Source organism: Balaenoptera musculus, chromosome 2, assembly GCF_009873245.2.
Source record: "Balaenoptera musculus isolate JJ_BM4_2016_0621 chromosome 2, mBalMus1.pri.v3, whole genome shotgun sequence".
In the NCBI taxonomy this organism is placed as follows: domain Eukaryota; kingdom Metazoa; phylum Chordata; class Mammalia; order Artiodactyla; family Balaenopteridae; genus Balaenoptera; species Balaenoptera musculus.
Window position 1 is genome coordinate 96,701,910 of NC_045786.1, and position 24,041 is coordinate 96,725,950.

Here is a 24,041-nt window from a genome sequence, read left to right on the forward strand (position 1 = left end):
GGAAGAGTAGAAATTCAGTCTACAGCTTTCTTTTTTTTATTTTTCAGATTAACATGCATTTATTCACTAAATATTTCTTGAAAGCTTATACTTGAAAGTGTTCCAGGCACTGTACAAAGATGAGACCGATGAAAAGGATCACATTTTAAAAAAATTTTTATTGGAGTATAGTTGCTTTATACTGTTGTATTAGTTTCTGCTGTACAGCAAAGTGAATCAACTATACGTATACATATATCCCCTCTTTTTTGGATTTCCTTCTCCTTTAGGTCACCACAGAGCACTGAGTAGAGTTCCCTGTGCTGTACGGTAGTTCTCATTAGTTATCTATTTTATACATAGTATCAATAGTGTATATATATTGGGAGATTGGGATTGACATAAATAGTCTACAGCTTTCTAATCAGCAGAGAAAACAAACAGACAAAATATCCTTTTTGATCCAGTATGAGGCAGAAAGTGGCAAAGGAAAAAATATATATATAAAGTTTAATGTAACAAAAAGTGCACAATAAGGTGATGGAAACAGGTCCAGACAAAAAAAAAATTGTAAAATATAAAATATTTAAAATCAATTCTTTGAATTTGTGTTTATAAGATAGGATAAAAAATTTCAAAACCCGGTTATATGTATATCAGAAAAACGTTAACAAAAGAAAGCTGGTGGGCTTCCCTGGTGGCGCAGTGGTTGAGAATCTGCCTGCCAATGCAGGGGACATGGGTTCGAGCCCTGGTCTGGGAAGATCCCACATGCCGCGGAGCAACTGGGCCCGTGAGCCACAACTAGTGAGCCTGCGCGTCTGGAGCCTGTGCTCCGCAACAAGAGAGGCCGCGATAGTGAGAGGCCCGTGCACCGCGATGAAGAGTGGCCCCCGCTTGCCGCAACTAGAGACAGCCCTTGCACAGAAACGAAGACCCAACACAGCCAAAAATAAATTAATTAATTAATAAAAAAAATAGCTCATATATAAAAAAAAAAGAAAGCTGGTGTTGTAATGTTGATAAATAGAATATATGATAAAAGTCATATGTGGAGATGAAAAGCTCACTACTTCTTGGTAAAGGAATAATCCTCCCAAGAAGTTTTAGAAATTATGAATTTGTGTCCATAACAACACACCTCTCAAATGTATAAAACAAAACTTTCAATTATAAGAAATTATTAAAACCAAAATCATAATGGGAGGTTTTAACCACCTCTTTATTTGAAACTGATGGTTCATGGAAACCAAATACTAGTAAGGTCATAGAAGATATGAACAGCAGAATTAACAAGATCATGATTTTTTATGTTTAGGTATAAAATCTTACTTTGCTTTCAGCAGATCCACTTTCCAAGCACAAATGGGGCATTTATAAAATTTAATCATCCATAAGTCACAAAGGAGCTTCACCAAATTTTGAAGAATTATTATATAAAGACTACAGTCTTGACCATATGCAATTAAATTAGAAGACAACAAAAAGTAGTGAAAGTAAACAAACATGTTTTGACACTTACAAGAGTAATCTTAAATAACAATAAAAATGACAAAATATTGCAAACAGAATGACAATAAATGTGTCACTTTCAAATCTTCTGGGATGCAGCTAAATTGGTACTTAAAATCTTTCTATTTAAAAAGTAAGAAATGTGTAAATATAAATGAGTCAAGCATTCAAATCAAGAAGCTAGAAATAAATAAGCTATTGAATGAACACAAAGAAAGCAGAAATAAGGAAGTGACAAAAGTAAGAGTAAAATTTATGAAATTGAAAAGTGGAGAAAATATTAAAAACAACAAAAAGCTGGCACCTTGATGAGACTCCCCAAGTTGCCAGATACATGACAAGATCCATCAAAAATAAAAGACCAATCACCAAAAAAGTATTCTCCCTTATATGAATTCATAAAATAAATGGCCTTGGTTTAGAAGTGTTTCAGTATTAAGAAAAGAAGATGAGTGGCCTATTAGAAAAATAGTCATTTTCACAGTTAAAAAAAAAGTTACAAATCTGGCCACAAATTTCTGAAGAACATGTTCCACCTCAATCATACAAGAGTAAAGATATGCAAATAGAAATACCAAGGAGATAAATATCATTTCTTCCTATCAAAATAGCAAAAGTTTTAAATTTAATAATATCTAGTATTGGTGAAGATGTTAGAGAACACATCTCAGTAGATATAGACAAAGTATGTATAAAATTTGGTGTCTGTTCATGCTATAAAACAGAATTAGCAAGTATGATCATGAGAACAGCGAAGAAATCTTAGCAAATGAAGTATAGATGGAAACATCCTTAATCCAACGTAGAGAAGCAACATAGTCTGGCAGTTGAAAGCCTGGACTGTGTAGCCAGACTGCCTAGGTTTGAATTTTCATTTTTATCTCTTGGTAGAGGGTGATCTTAGAGAGTCACTAAACTTCTCTGTGCCTCTATTTTCTCATATATTAAATAGGGATAATTATAATACCACTCATTGGATTGTTACGAGAATTCAGTTAATATTTGCAGAGCACTTATAACAGTGCCTTGTACATAGTACTATATAATCTATATATATTTTAAATAAATTTCACAAGGAAAAATCATTTCTAACAGACATGTTAATTAACAAACTTTCTCTTGCTGGTCTAAGATAAAGATAATTGTACCACTAGAAGTTGGAGTTATGGGTTCTGATTAAAGTCCTTTAATTGCCAAATAACCATCTCTGAGTGTAGATTAAAACAGACACTTGTATATTTCACTGGTTATGCTGAAATATTTTAAAGTAAGTTATAGGCAACATGACATAGATTTCCATATGTATGGAAACGTTTGTCAGAGGTGGCGTATACATCAATAGGGAAGGGATTCCATAAACAGTACCTACCCATAAATAAGAGATACAGTTATAACACTACATCTATGATAACTGAAAGTAAATTCTACATGGATTGAATATCTAAATGTGAATAGCAAAATTTTAAAACTTTGAAATGAAAATATAAGAGAGTTACATTATGACCATGGGCATTGTTTATTACAATACAAAGGAAAAACATTTTTAAATAACAATTCTTTTGACTACTATAAGGTTAAAAAGTTTATGTTTATCAAGAGACCCTCCCTCAATTAAAAAAAGTGTAATGACAAGCCACTGATTAGGAAGATATTTACCGTGCCCATAATGATGAAGGATTAGCATTCAGAATATATCAAGAACTATGAATCATCAAAAAACAGCATTAAAAATAGGCAAATGATTTTAATAAGCAATTCACAGAAGTGAAACCCTGAAGGAATGGACAATGAAATATGAAAAAGTGCTTACTTTTAATAGTAATCAGATGAAAATTAAAACAAATATCCAAAACATTGTTTTATATGTCTATATAACTCAGATTGGCAAAGATGAAAAATCTAACAACATTAATTATTTTCACCTTATGGGAAATAAGAATTCTATTTCCTTGATGACAATACTGCTTTGGAGAGCAATTTGGCAATATATAATGAACTTGAAGATTATATGTATATATAAAATAGCAAATATATTTTTTCTCCTCTATCATATTGCAATAGTAATTTCACATAAAATCATATTTACTACAGCATAGAAAGTACTTACTAGTGGCAAAACAGACATTAGAAATAAGTCAGTGCCCAACTGTGCATCTATTGGAAAATGGATAAGTAAATTCTGATATATCCATATAATGGAATACAATACAACAGTAAAAATGGATGGACCAGAGCCATAGTAATTACTATAAGTAAATCTCATTAACAATGTGAATTGAAAAAAACAAGTAAAAAGTTGAATTGAAAAAAACAAGTAAAAAGTTATCATTCGTGTTAAAATTTGATATACATGAACAATAACAAATATTGTTTTGGATATGTACATTTGTAATAAAATTATAAAAGCATAGCTGGGAAATAACATACCAACTTCAAAAGACTGAAGGCTAGGGAAAATAGATTGATTAAGGGTAGATATACAGTGAGATTCTATTATGTTGGTGGTGCTTAAAAAAAGTTGTGGAGGAAATAGGGCAAGATGTTAATGCTTATTAAATCTGGGTGGTGATTACATAGGTGCTTGTCTCAAATATTTTATTTACTTACTCATTTTAAACATTGAATTGCAAAGGTTGCAAGGGTGACAGGAATAAAGGAACTGGACAAAGTCAACAATTAGTTCATCAAGTGTTTACCCAGCCAATTGAAATTTTGATTTTAATGAATGCATCTTGAGAATAAGACTGCTGTGAAAGGAGTCAAATAATCCATTTAGTGCTAGTAGTCTGAGTTGTTTCCTTTGGGATTAATGTAATTTAATATCAGTAGGAGAAGAATCCTTAATCTTTATCTGACTTCCCTTTTATTATTCTGTATGTGATTATAAGAAATACCATGTTACAAAGAAGGCATTTGACTAGAAAAAGAAAATTATTACTCAGTTTGTATAATTAATAAGCTGATTGGTTTAAACCAATAATAAATAAAAATAGCCTATTTAAATGAACCTAAGCTAATACATGTATTATGGATGTAAATATCTAAAATGAATTCATTCCTTTCATAGCTGACTTGCAGCATGTGATTTTTTTCCTGGCAGGTTAGTTTTGGAATGTGGGAAGAGTTCCTGTTGTCCACAGTAGTCTACCTATACCCCATCACCCACATAAACTCTGCTATTATATCAGTTAAACATCTTTATCAGAGATTATGCAAATGCTATTGGTACTATAATGATTTTTCAGAGTGTTTCTATTTTTTCTTGGAAAACGCTGTCACACAAGTGGTCATTGAAATGAGCTGTCATTTAATTTGGTAATACAATTGTTTGTGTCCATATGCTACTAAGTGAATTAATTATATAAGGATACAGTTTACCGCTCTTTTATTTTCTACTTTTATTCTCCAAATAAGAAGTTTGAAACAGATAAAATAGAAATGTCAGAAAATTCTCGCTGTTGTCCATGAGTAAAAAAAAATAGTAATAATTAAAATACCAAGGATTTAAATTTCATATCTTTGAAATACTTTTTTTTTCCATCCTAATTACAATTCCTCAAAAATGAAAAAGGGATTGAAACAATGTGTCTGGTAGTAGATGAAGTGCAATTGAAATGAATTGGAATGAAACTTATTTTTCAGGAGCAAGAAAACCAGTTACCCAAGGGGAATAGAAAAGTAAATACTAGTAAGTTACATTTTGCCTTAAAATATACATACACTGGTTTCCTAGGCAAGGAGGAGCCAAGGGAAGGGAAACGTGTCTTTAAACCTCCATTTTAATCGTTATCTAAAAAAAAATTTAACCTTTCTTGGCAGGTTTAGATCCAGATAAGCATCTTGGAAAAACCCTGGACCAAATGGAGCCTTATCTCTTAGAGGTAAGAATTTATACTATTTCTCAAAATATAGGCATCTAAAGCAGGAAAATAAACAATGCCATGATATAATGATTATACAATCAATTTTTAGAAAAACTCAGATACATTGATGATACAGTTTTATGAAAAAATTAAACCTCTAGTGGATATGAAAGTATGTTTTAAATTAATTACAAAAGTTATATCAGCTCGTTGAGCTCACTGAAAGAGTAAGTAAGCTATACCTAAAAGGAAATTGTTCTGTCAAGAAGTTTACTTTTATTAAAATCGACATTGTTATGTACTATACAGTACCTGATAGTCTCCATCAGTACCTGATCAGGTGCATTTCCATCAGAAATGTGAGTGGAAACTTCCTTTAGAGATTATCTAATATAACCTCTTCTTTTTTACCAATTGGGAAATTAATTTGCAGAGTAGTAAATAAATTATCCCAAGGCTTCAAATTACAATTGTTTAACCCTTATCATTGTCAAATCCTGAATGTGTTCTAAATATTAAAGAAAGGTTTTGTTATTTTTACTCTTTTCTATTAACTGTATTATATTTTATTAGAATTGGGGTCAAATGTTATGATTAGTATGGCAATGCTAAATTATCTAGAATAGTGTAATTATTAGAATGTTTTTTTATTTTACAATCATGGTAGAAAAAAGAAAATCACCCTACTTCTGTGACAGAAGTGAACTCCTCTATTATCATTTTTCCCTCCCATGTTCTTCATCAGAATTGTCTCTGGACATTGTTAATACCATTGCTGTGATATGAACTGTTAGCAGGTGTGCTCTTCACTAACTGTATAGATTTCACATTTTCTTTCAGACTTATTTGTATTTGATTATTTTATGGCTTATCAATATGTACCAAATGCTTAGAAATCCCTAAAATGCTAATTCCTTCTTTTATTAAGCATTATTAAGCATCTAATATGTGCCAGGGAAATAGTAACGATTAAAATTAAAATGCAATGCTTATATAATTGTGACAAATTATATTTGATTTCTAGACAATTTGGTGTCATTTATTTAAGTCTATCTAATGGACATGATTGCTTTCCATGCCCTTCTGATAGGACTCTTCTCACAGCAGTTTGTTCTGTGGCCAACATATCTATGTTCACATCTGTTCACTACCATCAGACTAAATTTTGTTTCTGCAAAAACAATGTAGATAAATAATGAAATTAAATTTATGAGGGTGAAAGAAAGAGAACTTCAGAAATGGGAGACTGGAGCTTTGGCAAAAGAGCTTTTGTAAGCTGCTTCTAAAATTTGAAGTGAGTTCAGGTTTCAAGCATGTAGAGATTCTTTGTAGAAAAGGTTAAGTAAAGTTTCAGGATTGCCATGATGTTGATTGTGAATTAACCTATATGTTATCATATATGTTTAAACACAAAAATGCAGAAATTATTTTATTCAACTTCAGCAAGTTCCTCACATGACCTGGCTATCTTACATTTCATTAGAAAAATAATCTACCCATTCTCTATAGTGGTCATTTTATTCCTTCTCCGCTCCTCAAGTTTCAAACCCCTTCATATTTTCTCCTCACAATGAGAGGATGACTTGTTTCTTCCTTCACAGAAAAAATAGAAATCATCATCCTGGGAATCCCTCCACCTCTGAGCACCACTCCTTCTAACTGATGCGCACTTACACCTATCCTTGCTTGCTGTGACGGCGAGAAGTGTCCTTCATCCTGTCTATGGCTAATCCACTCTCTGTGCTCTAGATCCCATTAGCATCTGCCTTCTTAGAGACCTTGCAATCAACCCTCCCCCTCCAGTATCTTCCTCCTCTCTCTCTTTATGGTCTCCTTCACATCACTGTTGAAACATGCCACCATCTCTCCCATCCTAAAGATTCGCTCCCTCTACTCTAGTTACTTCTCTAGCCACTTCTCTTTATTCTTTGCTTCAAAACCAAAAATTTCAGAAGTGTTATCTGTATTCATAGTACTTCTTCACGTCTCAGATGCCTCATATACCTAGCATCTTACTTCTTTTTCCACCTCTAAATGGGTACAGCTCTGATCAAGACCACCCATGATCTCCAGTTTTACCAAACCCAGCAGACACTTCTCAGTCCTTATTTGACAGTTATAAACATTTCTTCTTGAAATGCTTGTACCGACATTCATGATGCCACACTCTCCTAGTTTTTCTCCTTTGCTTCTGGACACTCTTAGTCTCTTTTGCTAGTTCCTATTCTAGTCCCCATTTTCAGTCTACAGACTTTTCCTGAGTGATCTCAGTCACTCACATGGCTTTCATTACTAGCTCTATTCTGATAACTCCCAAATATTTCTAGCCTAGATTTCTCTGCTAAATTCTAGTGCCCAAAGGCACTGCAAATTAAATCTCTACAAACTTGATTGTGGCCTTTATATCCATCACTTCTTGCCGTTCCCTTTGTCATCACCTTAATTCAGATGCCTGTCACTTCAAGCCTAGAGTATTACTGATACTTCCAAATTTGCCTCTACTTTCCATTTTATTTCTCAAAGAATTTATTTTGCTACTGCCTCAAGATCATTGTTCGAATATATTCTACTGTAATTGTGTCACTCACTTCAAAACTTTAAATGAGTCCCCATTGCCTACAGGCTAAAATCCAAATTCTTTACACCCCTCTCCCTCACCCACTCTATCCAACCCATTAACATGATCTTGTCTATTCTATCTCCAGAATATATTCCAAATCCAAGCACTTCTCACTGCCTCTGCTGCTACCACCAGACCATAATCATCTCTTATCTGGGATACTCCATCAACCCCCAACTGGTCTGCTTGCTTCTGTCATTGCCCTGCTATGATCCATTATTCATACAGATGCCAGAGTGATTTTTTTTTAAGGGTAAATCAGATATAACTATTTTGTTTAAAGTTTCAGTGGTTTTTCATTTCAATTAGAATAACATCCAGACTCCTGTGAGATCACAACCACTGAGACCCTGTATGATGAGCATTTTATCAATCTTTTCAGTCTGGTTTTCTCCCAGTCTCTAACTCACTCACTGAGCCATAGCCACATATGCCTCTTTTATTACTTAAGCACACTTTATTTACCCTTTTTCTCCTTAAGACTTTCCTCTGCTTGAGGTTTTTTTTCCCTCAGACCATCACATGGTTAATGCTTTCTCATAATGTGACAGCTCAAATGCTACTTCCTCAGCTCAAAAGCTCTCCCTGACTACCCCAGCTAAAGTAGGTCTCCTCAAATTATTTTGTTTATCTGTTTACATGTATATTTTCTGTTGCCTCTCTCCTTACTCCACTAGAATGTAAGCTCCAATAATATTACCAAGATTTTGGCAAAAACATGAGTTCTTTAGTTCTTTCATTCGTTTGTTCTGTCTGTCCATTCATCGCTCTCGTCTTTAAATTATTTAACATTTATTGAGGACCTGTTATGTGACAGATGCTGTGGTGAGCACTAAATATACATGACGAATTAAGTAAACAAGATCCTTGTTCTTGAGGAGTTTACAATCTGCTATTGCTGTTTTCAGACCTGAGAGGAAAACTGGGGACCTTGTTAAAAATGCCTATACTCTTTTCCCATTCCAAGAAATTTCAGTGCTGAAGGACCAGTAATTTGACCTTTAAATAAGCACAAGGTAATTTTGACACAATGATCGAATGTATAATCTTCTAGTTCCTCAATACCAGCAACATACTTCAGGTCCTATCTTTCTAGATTTCTCTGAAAGAGTGTATGCCTTGTTTGTGTGTTGGGAGGGAGAGATATAAAGCAGAATTTTATTTATTTTATGCAAATCAAACATTCATTTATGGAAATGAAAGATTAGCATGTGACTCACTTATGAACCTGTCACTCCTTGCTCTAAAGCTTTTGATGACTCCCATTCGCTATAGAACAAAGTCCAAACTGCTTAGTATATACTTTAAGGCCCTCTTTTATCTGGTTTTAACCTACTTCCCTAGGCTGATATTTACCACCCTCTCCTCCCACATCGAGGAATCTTATGCTCTGGTCTCTTGGACTGATTTCTACTCCTGTTCCCTTGGACCTCCTGATATTTCTTACTCCACTGGGACCTTACTCCTTTTCACTTTCTCTGTCCTTTGACCGCCTATCAGTCTCAGATGCTCACCAGTTTTCCCATAAAGTTTTCTCCATTTTACCCGAAGGAATTAATCTCTTGGAGTGTATGCCTTCCACTCACTCCTGAATTTCTGAGTACTTTCTTAGCTTCCTCTTGGGGCTTCCGATTATATTCCACCCCTTATATATTGTGGTTCTATCCACAGCCTTCCTCCTGTGGTGATATTAAATACCTATGTGACTTCAACTACCAATTTTATTCTTATGACAGTTAAGCCTATTTCTCCATCATCTTTCTATGCCTAAGACATGTGTTCTTTTTTTTTTTTTTTTTTGCCATGCCATGCAGCATGGGGATCTTGTTCTCTGACCAGGGATCAAACCCGTGCCCCCTGCAGTGGGAGTGCGGAGTCTTAACCTCTGGACCACCAAGGAATAGATACATGTATATGCATAACTTCTAACACAGCACAATCTGTCCATGAGGAAGAGTGAAGCTTGTAAGATATACAATCTCCTGCATCTACCCTATCCTTCATCAGCTTTGAATAGTTGATGATTTCCCTAAAGTGAGCATCCCCTCATACCTCCATGTTCTACTCGCCTTCTCTGCATGCTTTCTCTCTCCTTCACTCTACTAAATTCAATTTGTCCTTGAAGTCCAAATTCAGAGTTCAATACTGTGAGGTTGTCTTGCTTAAATAAGCCTTTTTTGAGCCTGCCATTTTCCTCTTTGCCTCCTGGTATGTAGCACTTCTCATGCTATATAATATTTTTCTCTTAATGTTTATTATAAAGTTAAGGCATGTAATATGTAAAAACAAAAATTCAAATACTATAAAATATAGTGAAAAATATTCCACTGACTCCAAGCTCCAGTTTTTCTGTCCTTTGCCAGAGCAGCAACTCTTTTCTGCTCTAGGGTATCTTGTCAAAAACATTTTTGCATATGTAAAAAATATATGCATGTGTTTATCCACTTTAGCCTAAATTGGAGTATACTATGCACATTAGTCTCCATCTTCCATTTTAACACATGAAAATTCAGGTCATTTGTTTCTACATCATTGTGTTCTATTACATACACATAAAACCTGTTCTTTATTGATAGATTTTATTCTTTATTGATTCCTTTCATGTCTTGCTATTACAAATAATGCTAGAATGAACATTACATATAATTTTGGGCATGTATGAGTTTATCTATAGGATAAAATTCTAGAATGGACATGCTGGGTCAAAAGTATATATGTTTTTAATTTTAATAGATACTTAAGAAATCCATTTCCAGTTATGGTGGAATAACTTGCATGAGATCAACTCTCCCAATTCAAACAACTATAAAAGTGCTATGAAATTAAAACAAATTAATGTTGGAAGGCATTAGAGAGTTACAAAAACTGAAATAATTTGAGGGGCCAGAATTCTAGAGAGGATGGAAGCCCTGAGCATTGCCTCTTCTTCTAATTCAAAAATGCTACAGAAGTGCCAAGAAGCTGAGGAGAAAACTCCAGCTGTGAAGCTGACTTGGACTTTCAGCAGCTTCATAGGGCTAGGGAGACAAAAATTAGAATTCAGGGCAAACCAAAGTGGAATGGACCTGCTTAACCCTCCAAGTTTTCAGCTGTATTCCTACATGGACTCTAACTTAGGAATAAAGGCAAACCAGAAATAGTGCAGCCCTTGCAAATGCTTATATCCAACTTTGAATCGTGTCAATCCTAGAGTGAATTAAAGTGATCTGATCCTACTCTTACTGCCTATTTCTCTCTGGAGAAAAATAACGTGATTCAGAGCCTTAGATTTAAAATATCTCACATACAGTTTTCAGCAGGCAATCAAAAATTACCAAGCATATCAGGAGACCTGAGAAGATAACTGAAACTAAGAAAAAAACACAAAATAGAAACAGTCCCAGAGGATATCTATTTAACCAAATTATCAGATGTAGACTTTAAAATGACTGTGGCATTGGGTGAGAAGATGAACTATTTTACGGGATATTTGAAAGCTATATAAAATAATCAAATAGAATTCTGGAACTTAAAAATACAAAACCTAAAACTAAGAACACAATACATGAGTTTACCCATAGATTAGATACAGTTGTATAGGCAATTAAAGAACTGGAAGATAGGGCAATGTAAAATATCCAACCTGAAGCACAGAGAGAATAGAATGGAAATAGAGACAAGAATATGAGATGTAAGGAAGAGAAGTTTATCATACATGTAATTGGTGTTGCAGGAGTGGAAGAGAGAAAGGAAAGAACAGAAGCAGCGTTTGAAGAGATTTTAGGGCTTTGCTGTGATTATTTTTGCTGATTTTGACAAGTAGCTTCTCAGGATGGTTTAAAATTGCTCTAAAAGGGAGGGGTGAATATAAATGGATAGTTGTACATTTTGAACAGGAATTCTTTTCCCTGATAGTTATAGAAAATTATGCAAAGCAATCTGAGTGTCTTTTTCTCTGGCTTCTGCGTAGTCTAATCTGTGTATGTGGATTTTCTGTAAAGTGAGTACTTAATATTTATACAGTTAGAAATTTGTTTCTCAGCTCATTCACAACAGTTATCTGACACAATCCACATTTTAATTCAGACTGCCCAGGTTTTTTGCTCTCTTTTTGTTTCCTTTCAGTTTTGCATACGCTCATAAAGGAGACTCAGTCAATTGCCTGATGTACACATAGTACAGTGATTCTAATATAAAAGTGAATGAGTCATTTGTCAAGCTCTAGCTTCTTTCTGAATTTAGAAAGTATGTTTTTTTTTAACTTATTATCTAGGACTCTCATCTTCTGCATCATTGTCTAAGACAAATCAGATTTTAAGGAATGCCTGTATCTCCTTATCTTTATGAATAATGTGATTAACCTCATTAAGTGATTTTAAAGATCAACCACGTGTTCATTTTTCAACTTGTTGGCACAACTCTCATGAATAGTCAAGGAATCCAAAAGAAGGGGAGAAAACAGACAACCTTTGAACTTGCAGGGGGTGGGAGAGAAAGATGTTAGGTAGAGGAACCCAGTGTGTTTACCTGCCTCAGATCCCCTGAGCCACTTTTTTTTTTTTTTTAATTTTATTTATTTATGGCTGTGTTGGGTCTTCGTTTCTGTGCGAGGGCTTTCTCCAGTTGTGGCAAGCGGGGGCCTCTCACTATCGCGGCCTCTCTTCTTGCGGAGCACAGGCTCCAGACGCGCAGGCTCAGCAATTGTGGCTCACGGGCCCAGTTGCTCCGCGGCGTGTGGGATCTTCCCAGACCAGGGCTCAAACCTGTGTCCCCTGCATTGGCAGGCAGATTCTCAACCACTGTGCCACCAGGGAAGCCCAACTGAGCCACTTTTTATGTACTGTGTAATGTGGGTTGACGTGACTTATTAACCGTAATGTCAATTTTGCTAATATATTAATCTTTGAATATATTGCTATATTCAAGGGTTCATATTTTTAAGTTAGGGAATTTTTGCATATTATAATGTTTTCCCATGCAGGAATTAATATTTAATTGTGAGAATTACAGAGAAGTTGGTGGCAGGAGTTGTGGAGAGAAGATGATACCTTTGGGCAAGAGTCCTTTCATAGTTCATTCAGATCCCATAGGGTAAGAGGCAGTGTGGGATAGCAATCAGCAAGTTACCTCTGTACCTAGGAGCCCAGGTGTGAATCCTACCCCTGACTCTACTGCTTACCTGAAACGTTGATCTAGTTAGTTTCCCATATATAAAATGGAAGTAATAACAATGATATGATATATAAAGTGCTTAGCTCAGCATCTGGCAATGTTAAATGTTAGCAATGTTTACTATTATGAGTAAAATTTATAATGTTAAATGTTAGCAATGTTAGCAGTGTTTACTATTACGAGTAAAATTTGCCATTACTAAAGAAAAATTTGGAAACTTTTCTGCCTTACAAAATACACAGAGAACTGGGTAGACACTATAATTGGGGTCATATTTAAAACTCTCAAGGGATTTTTAACTGGCATATATCAACATGTGAGGCAGCAATCCTAACAGAAAAATGGCAAAAGCTATGGAGAACCACTATACAGAAGAGAATGTCTTAAAACCTAATACAGACGGAAGAGATGCTCAAACTGATTTAGTATCAGAGAAATACAAATTAAAGCAACAGTGGGATGTTACTTTTACCAGTTTGGCAAAAATGCGAAAGCTGGATAATGACAGTTGTTGACAGGTGGGGATTTATAGAACCCCTCTAAGAATGTAGACAGGTACTACCATTCTAGAGGGCAATAGTGTAATACCTAGATTAAATGTCCCTATGCTCCTTGACGAAGCAATTCTCCTATCAGTCCCTAAGGGGACATGAGTGAGACTGGTCCTTTGCAGGGTTAGTTTTGATGGTGTTGGGTTGGGGTTGTTGGAGGCAGCATGGATGTCCATTCCCAGGAGAGCTTTTAGTTAAAACGTGGTAGGCACACCTTACAAACTACAGATTTACAGTTAAACAAATATATTCAATGTGCGAATGGCAGCAAAGTGCTGAATGAATAAAAGTATAGGGTAGCAAATAAAAAGCATAGTTCTTCTGCCCCATGATGCACGCTGCTAACATGTTGGTGTATTCCATGTTGTTTTATTGTACACACAGTGTTCATTGTACACACAAGCTCATGTCATTAAATACTTGTACATATTGTATTTACATAATTTGGTTCAACTATACATACAGTTTGTTTCCTTTTTTTCTCCTAATACTATGCTGTGTTTATTTTCCCACATAACTAAATCTATTTGAAAATACATTAATTAATGGCTGTGTAGATTCCATCATATTTATATTCTGCATATGAATATAGCATAGTGAATTTAACAAGTTATCTCTTGTTGGGAATATTTCTTTCTAAATTATTATAAATAATGTTATTTATTTTTAAATTATTATAAATAACTTTGTGATTATTATCTTTCCTAGTAAATCTTCATGTACATTTCTGATTATTACTTTCTTTAGATAAATCCCTAGGAATGTAATTTCTGGGTCAAAAAATACAACAACTTCAAGGTTTATACATTTATTACTCTAAATTAACTATGGAATCATTTTAGTCATTGATTCTTAAATTCCTACAGGTTCCTAAAATTATCATCTGACCAATGGAGTCAAAAATCATTTTATCTTTTGTGCTTTTTTCCCCCAGGATTATTTTCTCGCTGTTCAAAAAAAGGAGATGAATTTTAATATAAAAATTACATCAAATTTTAAAAGTTTTGGACTGTTATTTAAATGTTTGTTAAGAGTATTCCTATTCTGTGATATTTTACAATGTTTGTCAAAGTTAATACTCTCAAGTGGTCCTTCAAACTTTGCTATGGGAAGCAACCCTCTGAGTCTTTCCTGCCTCTCACTCATTTCACCATCTTACTTTCATCTCTTATAGTTGATTTTTACCTCCATGTCTATGTATTACTTCATGATTTCCCCCAATTCTAGAACTATTTGTTGACTTCTCACTCTAGATTATACAGATTTAGTTATCTTTACTCCCTTTGCCTCCATCACATATGTGTACTCTTTCCCTCATTCCATCTTCCCATACAGTTATACTGCAATTCCAGTTGGATGAATAGTCAGTGTTTAAATTACAATAACTATGAAAATTCAAAACACAGCTGAGTTAGATAATAAACTCTGGTAATAAATCTTTCCTGTACAACTTCTTATTTTTTCATTTGAATTAATAATTGTCTTGTTTTACTCACTTATTTAGTATTCCATGTACCAATCACTAATTCAGTGGTGTACTCACTGCCAATTTTCTAGTCTCTTAGCCAGATGTTCAGACATGTTAAGTAGTTTTTCAGTTTCCTCCTCCTGAAGTCTTTTCCAGGGCCCTCTGACCTGTATGTAATCTGGGCCAGTTTCCTTCTATGTTACAAGGCTGTCATCCTATCATCTCCTCATAATCCTGGAGACCCCTTTACCTTTCTTCTTTGTTGAAGCCCTCATTTCCTGGATCCAGCGTCTTCCTTTTTCTTTGTTTTATTCTCATTTTTGTGAAGCGCATTCTCTATAAGATTTTAATAAATGGTCCACAGGAGGTAAGAGTTTTGAGACACTGCATATCTATAAATGTCTTCATTCTTTCCTTGCATTTGATTGGTTCTTCAGCAGGTCGTAAATTCTATTTTTGGAATATTTTCCCTCCTGGATCTTGATAGTATTGCTTCATTCCCTTGCAGCTTGGTATATGCTGTTGAGAAGCCTAAAGTCATTCTAATTCCTGACTATTTGTATGCAACCTTATTTATTTCTCTCTCCATCTCTCTGTAAGAGTATGTAAGATATTTCTGTTGCCCCAAGAATTTTAAAGTCTTATGTGCTGTGTCTTGGGTGTGCATATTTATATCCATTGTGCTGAGACAGGTAGAATTTTCAGCTTGAAAATTTCAGTTCTGGGAAACGTCCTTGAATTACTTCACTGGTGTTTACCTCCCCTTTGTTTTTGCTTCTTTGAATTCCTATTATTTAGATGTTTCTTTAATTTCTAACTTTTCTCTTTTAATTTTTACCTACATCATTTTTCCCCTTTCTGGGAGACTTTCTCAATTTTACCTTCAAAATTTTTAATTGAGTTTTTTCATATCTTATTTTTAATTTCTAAGAGCTTATTTTTGTTCTCTGAATGTTCTTTTTTAAATCTATAATACTTTATCCTTATTATAATTTTTCTTCTCTCCTGCATAGTCCTTTTTCTCCATTGTTTACTTTGGTCTCTAACTTTCATTTTAGAGATGTTTCTGCTAATCTTTGGTGTTCTACTCATATTTAAGAGTAGGGACCCAAAATTTTTGTGGTAAGCACTAAGTGTATGGATGGAGCTTTGTGACCTTGAGTTTCACTATAGGGAAGTATATCTAGGTCATTTAATCTGAGCTAGTTAGATTTCAAAGAAGAGGATTCTCCAGTCTGCTCTTGAAGTGAACACATGCTGCAGGTTTTTTTGTTTGTTTGTTTTGTTTTCTGGGAGTTGAACACGGAAAATGACTAGAGGTCTCAGAATCTTGTGTGCATACATTAACTGAATCCCTCTGCTTTTATTATAGTACCTCTGCCCTCAGCTGTGTCTCTTTTCTCCCAGGCTAGTTCCTCTGTCTCACCCTCTGCAGAGAATAAACCTTCAGTGTTCTGTCAGGGTGGAGGAGAGGCAGTTGCCAGCCTAGAGCGAAAGGATCTGGGGATCTGACTGCTTGTTAAACACACTGCCAATCAACCCTTCTTATTCTGGTGTCCTTTTCACATTTTCCCTTTACTTCCAGAGGTACCCAGTGCCACCAACTCAGTACCTTATTGTTTTAGAGGAAGGAGTTATCTTACTGTGTAAGTTGGTTTGGTCCTTCGCATTCTCCACTGTCGGTCGGCCTAGGATCCAGTGTTCTTGGTTCTATTAAATTTATTGATCCTGTCACTTGCCCTCTGCTTTTCTGCATCTTTTTGTGTTTATGCCATTTTATGAAATACCTCCCATGAAGGTTTTAGAAGGGGGTGGGAGTAGATACATGGATTCAATCCACTGTCTTTACCAGCAGCCGTTACTCTTTAATCAAGAGATTTCTTAAGATCATCCAAGAAAAAGTTGTCTGCTAAATGGAAGAATGAAACCATATTATATAAAAATTGTGAATATATAGAATTGGTTGCTTTTTCCAGAACTATTCACATAGAATTGGGAAATTGGACTTCTAGCCTTGAGTCAAAGGTAAGTAGATATGTACTGACTAAGGAGTATACCACTCAGCTAGGTGCTATAAGAGCTAAAGCCAGATATGTGCAATGCTGATTTCAAGCTTAAAGCTCTGTTTCAAGTTCTGTTTTATATGAATTAACTTGTCTTCCTTATGGGTTTGACAAAAGAGCAGTTTACAATCCCAGCTACCTATCACTTAAAAAGCAAAAGATAAAGGGAATTTCACTAAAGTTGATTTGATAATGTGGGAGAGAGAGACAGAATTTTAAGCCTTGTTCCCTGCACTGCTAACTTTATGGAAAAGAACACCTTTAACTGACCTTGAAAGTCAAGAGGAGGTAGAACTTCCTTGAGAGGAGATTTTGAATTTTGAACATAACTGAGTTGGAAGGATATGTGGAATTTTATGGTTGAGTCCAGTGACTATTATAAATATAAATTACAAGGTGTATTAAAATGTACTCTTAAAAAAAGTAAAAAATATGTACCATAGAATTTCAAAGAAAATTGTATGTTGTTGAGAGAATTCTGAGTAAATTCAGAGATAAATTGACCGCCATACTGGACTTTAAGAATGGATAGGATTTTTGACTGGCTGAACTGTTTGGAGTATATTTTGAGTACTGGGAGAGGAAGCTGAAAAAAGAAGTCAAAACCATATCGTGAGAGATTTTGAATACTGAAGTGCGGATTTAATTATCTAAACAATGAGGACTAACTGCAGGAGTTAGAGGAAGGGACTAAAATTCTGAAAGGTGTAGTTTAAGGAATTTGATCTGGCAGTAGTGCCCATTAATAGCTGTAGTTAAAGAGAAGAGGTGAAGGTCCTCCATAGTTAGTGGCTGTTCTAATATATGACCTTGAACCTGTCCCTCACATTTCTCTGACTGTGTTTTATAGAAGAACTCTTAACTGCCAGTGTCATGTGGTACTAATAGAACTGAGTGATAAGTATTTGTAAGGCCTTCTTATGTGCTCAGTTCTATGCTGGCTTCTATAAGGGGTACAAAGTAAGTCAAAGAGTTATTTTTCATGGAACTTAGAGTTTTGTAAATGAGGGGAGGACCCTAATAACTTGGATCAGATAAAGCCAAATTGGTATTTACTATAAATGTAATTGGGACCTAAGAGTTGGAAGATGACCACATGACCTAGAGTAGCTGAAGGCGATGTCATGGAAGCCTCAGCACTTAAACTGGTCTGAAGGATGGATGAAATTTACATGGGTGGTAACAACAAAGTGAATCAATATGAAGAAGATTCTTTGGCGAGAAGACATGCAGGGACAATGAGGAACTTGGTTTAAATGAAACTAAGAGTTGGTATTGGTAGATTAATAAGAAAAAGGTGAGGTGGGAATTTAGGACCCAATCATAAAGGGCCTTGAGAGATGGACCAAGCAATTTGGGATAAGAAATAGCAAGATATAGAAAGCTCATCAACAGGGATTTATATTACTAAAATATATCTCAGGAAATTTAGTCTGTCAGTAGTATTCATGGATTGGGAGTAGAAGAAATTGGAAATGAAAAAAAGTCTAAGGTGCTCTTATAGGAAACAGGTGTGAGGGCTTAGAGCATGAAACCACTGACAGTAGGGATGGAGAGAGAGAACAAAACTAAAAGAAAGATTTTGTTGGAAGAATGAAAAAGAAATTAGCACCAAATGGCCAGAAGCTGGAAAAGGAAGAATCAAAGATTAATACACACGTAATGATTGGGGAAATTAGAAGCACACATTTTTGCAGAGGAGAACAGGGTTGAGAAAGAACATGATAAGCTTGGTCTTAAACATACTGAGTTTTAAATTATAACATGTAAACCAAAGGCATATGTTTTTAAACTATGAGGTTGGCACACAATTGAGATGTTCAGGCTAAAGACTAAGGTTTGTTATTTATCAGAGTCAGGACACAACTTTAAATTCTGGGTTTGTTTAGTTCTAAGCTATATAACCTTTGCAAATCAACCTAGTTTTCACCTCTGGAAAAGGAAGAAAATAAAATTAGTAGCCATTTCATTGAGTATATATTATGTGCTGTGTAGTATATTAGACTTTTTTTTCACATGGTTTTATTACTGAAAACAGCATTCCTATGAGGTAGATGCTGTTGTCATCTCCATTGTACAGATCAGTAATCTGAGGCTCTGAGAGTTTGCATGACCTAAGATCACGTAGCTACAAAGTGACAGAGCTAGGATTTGAACCAAGGGCAGTGTGTCTCCAGAGCTACTGCTTTTAATCAATTATGCAATGCTGCTTTCACCGTGCCTCACTACCATACGTGCTTTACCTACTTTTATAGTTAAGCTGTGTATTTACTAAGTGCCATACTCTGTGCTAAGTGCTTTTTATGCATTATTTTATTTAACCATCTAACAAGCCTATGATGTTGCTACTACTAATGTTTACATTTTACAGATGAGGAATCACTTAGAGGGTGAGTTACTTTTCCAAAGTCACAGAGCTGGGAAGTTGCAGAACTGGAATTTATGCTTTAAGTCTATCTGATTTCAGAGCCTATGCTCTTTTTTATTCTTAAAAGGCATTTTGAAGATTAAATAAGATAATTTCATCATTTTCTTAACTTTAAGGCATAAAGCAAATTGTCTTTAATTAGTAGTGACAGTGTTTGTGTTTGCAGCAGCAGAATAACATAAAGGTGATGGTTGAACCCGTGGACTGCATAAGCTATCCGAGGGAATAAATTGATAAAGAAGACTATAGAGAGAATCATGAGGGCTACTTATAATTTAGGAGCAGCAGGAGGGAAAGGAGTTGGAGAAGCCTAGCAATAACTTAGAAAATACAGTAACATGGAAGCCTAAGGAAAATAATCACAAAGATTTGAGACATCAGTTGTATCACATGCTACATAAAATTTGAAAAAGATAAGGTCATTAGACAGTGTCCCAGCACATTGCTACTTATACTAAAATCCAGGAAACAGGACCACCATCCATCCAGTTTCCCAATGCAGAAAGCTGGGAATTTTTCTTACTTTTTTTAAACTTTCTTCACTTCTCCAGTCACTTATTTCAGCCTAGAAAATCTCTCTCAAAATATCTGCCCTCTCCTCTCCATCCTCACTGCTACTTCTCCAGTTCAGGAAAGCTTTACCTCCTGCCGAGATTCCTCCAGCAGCTTCTCAGTTCTTTCTGCTTCTTGACTTTCTGCCCTCCAGCCCATTCTCCACTGTGCAGCCAGAATGATGTTTCTAAAAGACAAATGAGATCAGGTCAGTTTTCTGTTTAAAACATCCCTATGGATTCTCAATGACCTGAGGATAATAACTTAGCATGGCATATGAAGCCCCATAACATCTGTCCTCTTTCTAGTTTTTCAGCCTCACCTCTCCACTATTACTCGTCTAGTTATGTTTCAGCTATGCCAAACTTACTTCAATTTCTAGTACCCATCGTGTGCTCTGGGACTTAACACATGCTGTTCCTTCTGGAACAGTTTTCTTCTCTCCTGCCTTCTCTCTCTCTCTCCCCTCTCCCTCTCCCTCTTTCTCTTTCCCTCTCTCTCTCCAGACTTTCCTGGTTAACTCATCCTTCAGATTCTTTGAGAAGCCTTTTGAGTTCCTTCCAGTTAGGTCCCCTGCTTTATATTCCCACTGCATCTCATGCATCCACCAAAGCAATCCCTACCTTTTATTGTAATTGCTTGTTTAACTTTATGTCTGTACCTCCAGACAGTAAGCTGTTTTATGCAGAATTTATGTCTGCTCCTATTGTTATCCCCAGCACTTAAAACAATGCCAGACCTACTGTAGACCATTCAATAAATACTTCTTTAATAAATGCTATGAATGAATATATGCAGCATGAAATTATTTTGTATGTTAAATACATCATTTATAAAATGAAATTGTGGTGAGTTTTTTAAACCTCATGGTTTTCTTTAGGTGGTAGGAGGGATGAGGGAAGTGCAGTTTCATTTGGCCCTTTCTTTTTTTTGTCAGTTTTAAGATTAGTAACAGCAAATGAGGTAGGTTTAAAAGAAGAAATATCTTGATTTAATAAGAAATTCTCACAATTATGGTTATTACAGTCTTTCAAAGGGATAAAAAAATTAAACAGGGAAATCATGATGCCCATAACCTCTTCAGTTCAGTAATTAGTAGAGTTCAAATGGAGTTATTATGAATATGAATATTTATCTGTATGAATAAATGTGCCAGAAAAAATAGAATCATATAAGTAATTTCCTTTTCATTTACTAGGAATTCACTTTTTAAATGCTCAGACTCCAAGGCATTCTTATAAGCCATGAAATGACCCAAGTCAGCCACATCTGTTCAAAATGTGTTTTAGAAAGCTTATCTTAACAATAGTTAGTTGGAAAATTAATGTTCACCTTCCATAAAAATTTTATCCGAAGGAGAACACAGCACAATTTAGATATATGTGAAGCAAGGAATATACTTTTATACAATGGAAATTATAATGTGAAATAAGTAAAAAATGATCTTATTATTTTATCAAAAATAATTTAACTGGTTAGAAAACAGCAACATATTTCTTTTCAGCTGGTCAAGATCCTTTTGAAATTTTATTTTATTTTATTGATTGTGTTAGCTTTATACCTTTGTATTTATACAAAGAATGGGACCAGTTTGACTGATGTCAGACAAAATAACAGGTGTATTAATCATATCCAATGGCCATCTGATGTGAATCTTTTTCTATATAACATTCCCCAAATGGTTAAAGACAGGGGGAAAGATAGTGACATCCCTGATTCAGTGGGTAATGAGATAAGAAAAACATTGACAACCATGTGTAAATTTTATCCAGTTTTAGAGTTCCAAAAATAGAAAATTTTTATCCTATTTCTAACGATATAGAAAAAGCAATTAGTAACTTTCTCCTGATGCCGAAAGCTCAGCTTCTCTGTACACTGGTGCCGAATCAAATCTCGGAGACAGAGATTTGGGTGAAGTAGAAAAGGATAGCTTTATTACTTTGCCAGACAAAGGGAGACACAGCAGGCTCCTGCCTCGAAAAACTATGTGTCCCAACTTGGAGAGGATAGTGAGAAGTTTTATAGTAATGGTTCAAAGAGGGTGTGATCAGCTCATGGACATTCTTCTGATGGGTTGGTGGTAAGGTAAGTAGGAGTCAGCCTCATCAACCTTCAGGTTCCAACTGGTCTGGGGTCTACATGCTTGTGGGCAGCATACCATCGTTAACCGTTAACTTTCTCCCACCTGGAGGGGGTTTCAGTATCTGCAAAACAGCTCAAAGATATTATTGTGTGTATCCTTTGATGGGGAACCAGGACCTTGCACCAAGGCTGCACTATTGTTTCTCTTGACTGTTTTGTTTCTCCCTTGTCTCATATCCCCTCCCTTCCCTAATTAACAACTGCTTGAATCTGTATGTTGGAACTCAGGGAAGGTTCTGGAGGCTGAATGAAGGCTACTTCCTGTAATCACAGAAATGGGAGACACAGAAAGGCTTTGTGCTCAGAGGGCCCACAGGGCCCTGCTCGGTATCACTCCTCCCTTTTACTTGATAATTCTGTTTGGGAATGGCTTACTTTCTGTCTGAAACTAGAACTGTCAGTACATGCCAATTGGACCCTTTTCTGGGAGTATACAGGGTATCCGGACCACAGATAAGACAGCTATTTGGTCATTGTGTACTATGTGCTACACACTACTAGGAAAAAATTATGAGAGGGTTTAAGAAATTTAGAAACTTATAGTCTCATGAGAAACATTTAAATTCAAGGGGTACATAGTAATGCAATACAGAAATATGTCACAAGGCAGCAGAGGACAATCCCACAGGCAGTAATAAGAGTGATTTCTATAAGTTGAAGAGAAGGAAATTGCCTGTTGGGGTTTATGTTTATCACATTATATTTCACTTTTTAAGATTTAATCTTCTGGGGTTTTTTTCAGCCAGTCAAGATTCTTTTGAATCTTTATTTTACTTTATTTTCCCATTCAGTGTATTAGCTTTATGTCTTGGTATTCTTGTGAATGATGGGACCAAATGGCTGAAGTCTTTGACTCTCAGTTTACAGAGCTTGATTTCCATTGAATAGGCAATAGTCAAACACCAAAAGTTTTTGAGTGGATGAATGCCATCTCATATTGTTAAGGAAAGTTAGTGTGTTGATAACATGTAGGGTAGATTGGGAGGGGTGAATATAAAGCAGGAAGAGACAAGAGTTTATTGTAATAGTTCAAGTGCAAAGTGATCAGTAAGGATGTTAGAATGGAAGGGAGTGCGTACATTTTCTCATTCACTGCCATATGCCTAATGTATAGAAGAGCATCTGGCACGTAATAAGTACTGAGTGAATATTTGTAGATTCAGTAAATGAATTCATGAAAATTTTAAAATGTAGGCTGTGTGGCAGAAGGAAAGGAAGGAATTAAGTTCTACTCCAGTATTTTAAGCTTGATTGAACAGAAATTGAGCAGGGAGAGAAGGTTTTGGGGAAAAAATAAAGAACTGTGTTTTATTCATGTTGAAGTAAGACAACAATGCTCCCAAGTAAAACACTCAATAAACGTTTGTTATGGGGGGAGCAAATACATGGGAGAGGGGTTGATGGCTAGGGTTTTCGCTTCAAGAGCCATTTGCAGTAGAGGTAAAAGATATAGTAGGGGTCATGGTCCTCAAAGAGGGGAGTATATAGGTAAAGAGTAGAAGGTCCAAGGGAATGGCAAATTAATAGAGAAAAGATAACATATGTCGACTGCTTCCTGTGCACTAGGCACTGGGTTAAAAGCTTTGTATGTATTATACCTTCTAATACAACATCCCCCGAAGGGCAGGTATTACCTAGGGAAATGGAAATTCAGAGAATTTAAGCAATTCATCCTGGGTCCAGTACTCAGTAAGTATTGGAGCTAGAATATG

General features: G+C 35.4%; 1 protein-coding gene across 2 annotated transcripts in view; it reads left to right on the forward strand.

Moving 5' to 3' along the window:
* The window catches only part of DPH6 (diphthamine biosynthesis 6), a 167,313-nt gene that overhangs the window by 129,601 nt on the left and 13,671 nt on the right, over positions 1-24,041 (forward strand). For both annotated transcript variants that reach the window (XM_036843777.1, XM_036843776.1), the window contains exon 6: positions 5,311-5,372. In XM_036843777.1, the coding sequence (XP_036699672.1) occupies positions 5,311-5,372 (62 nt within the window). The remainder of the gene's footprint in view (positions 1-5,310; positions 5,373-24,041) is intronic.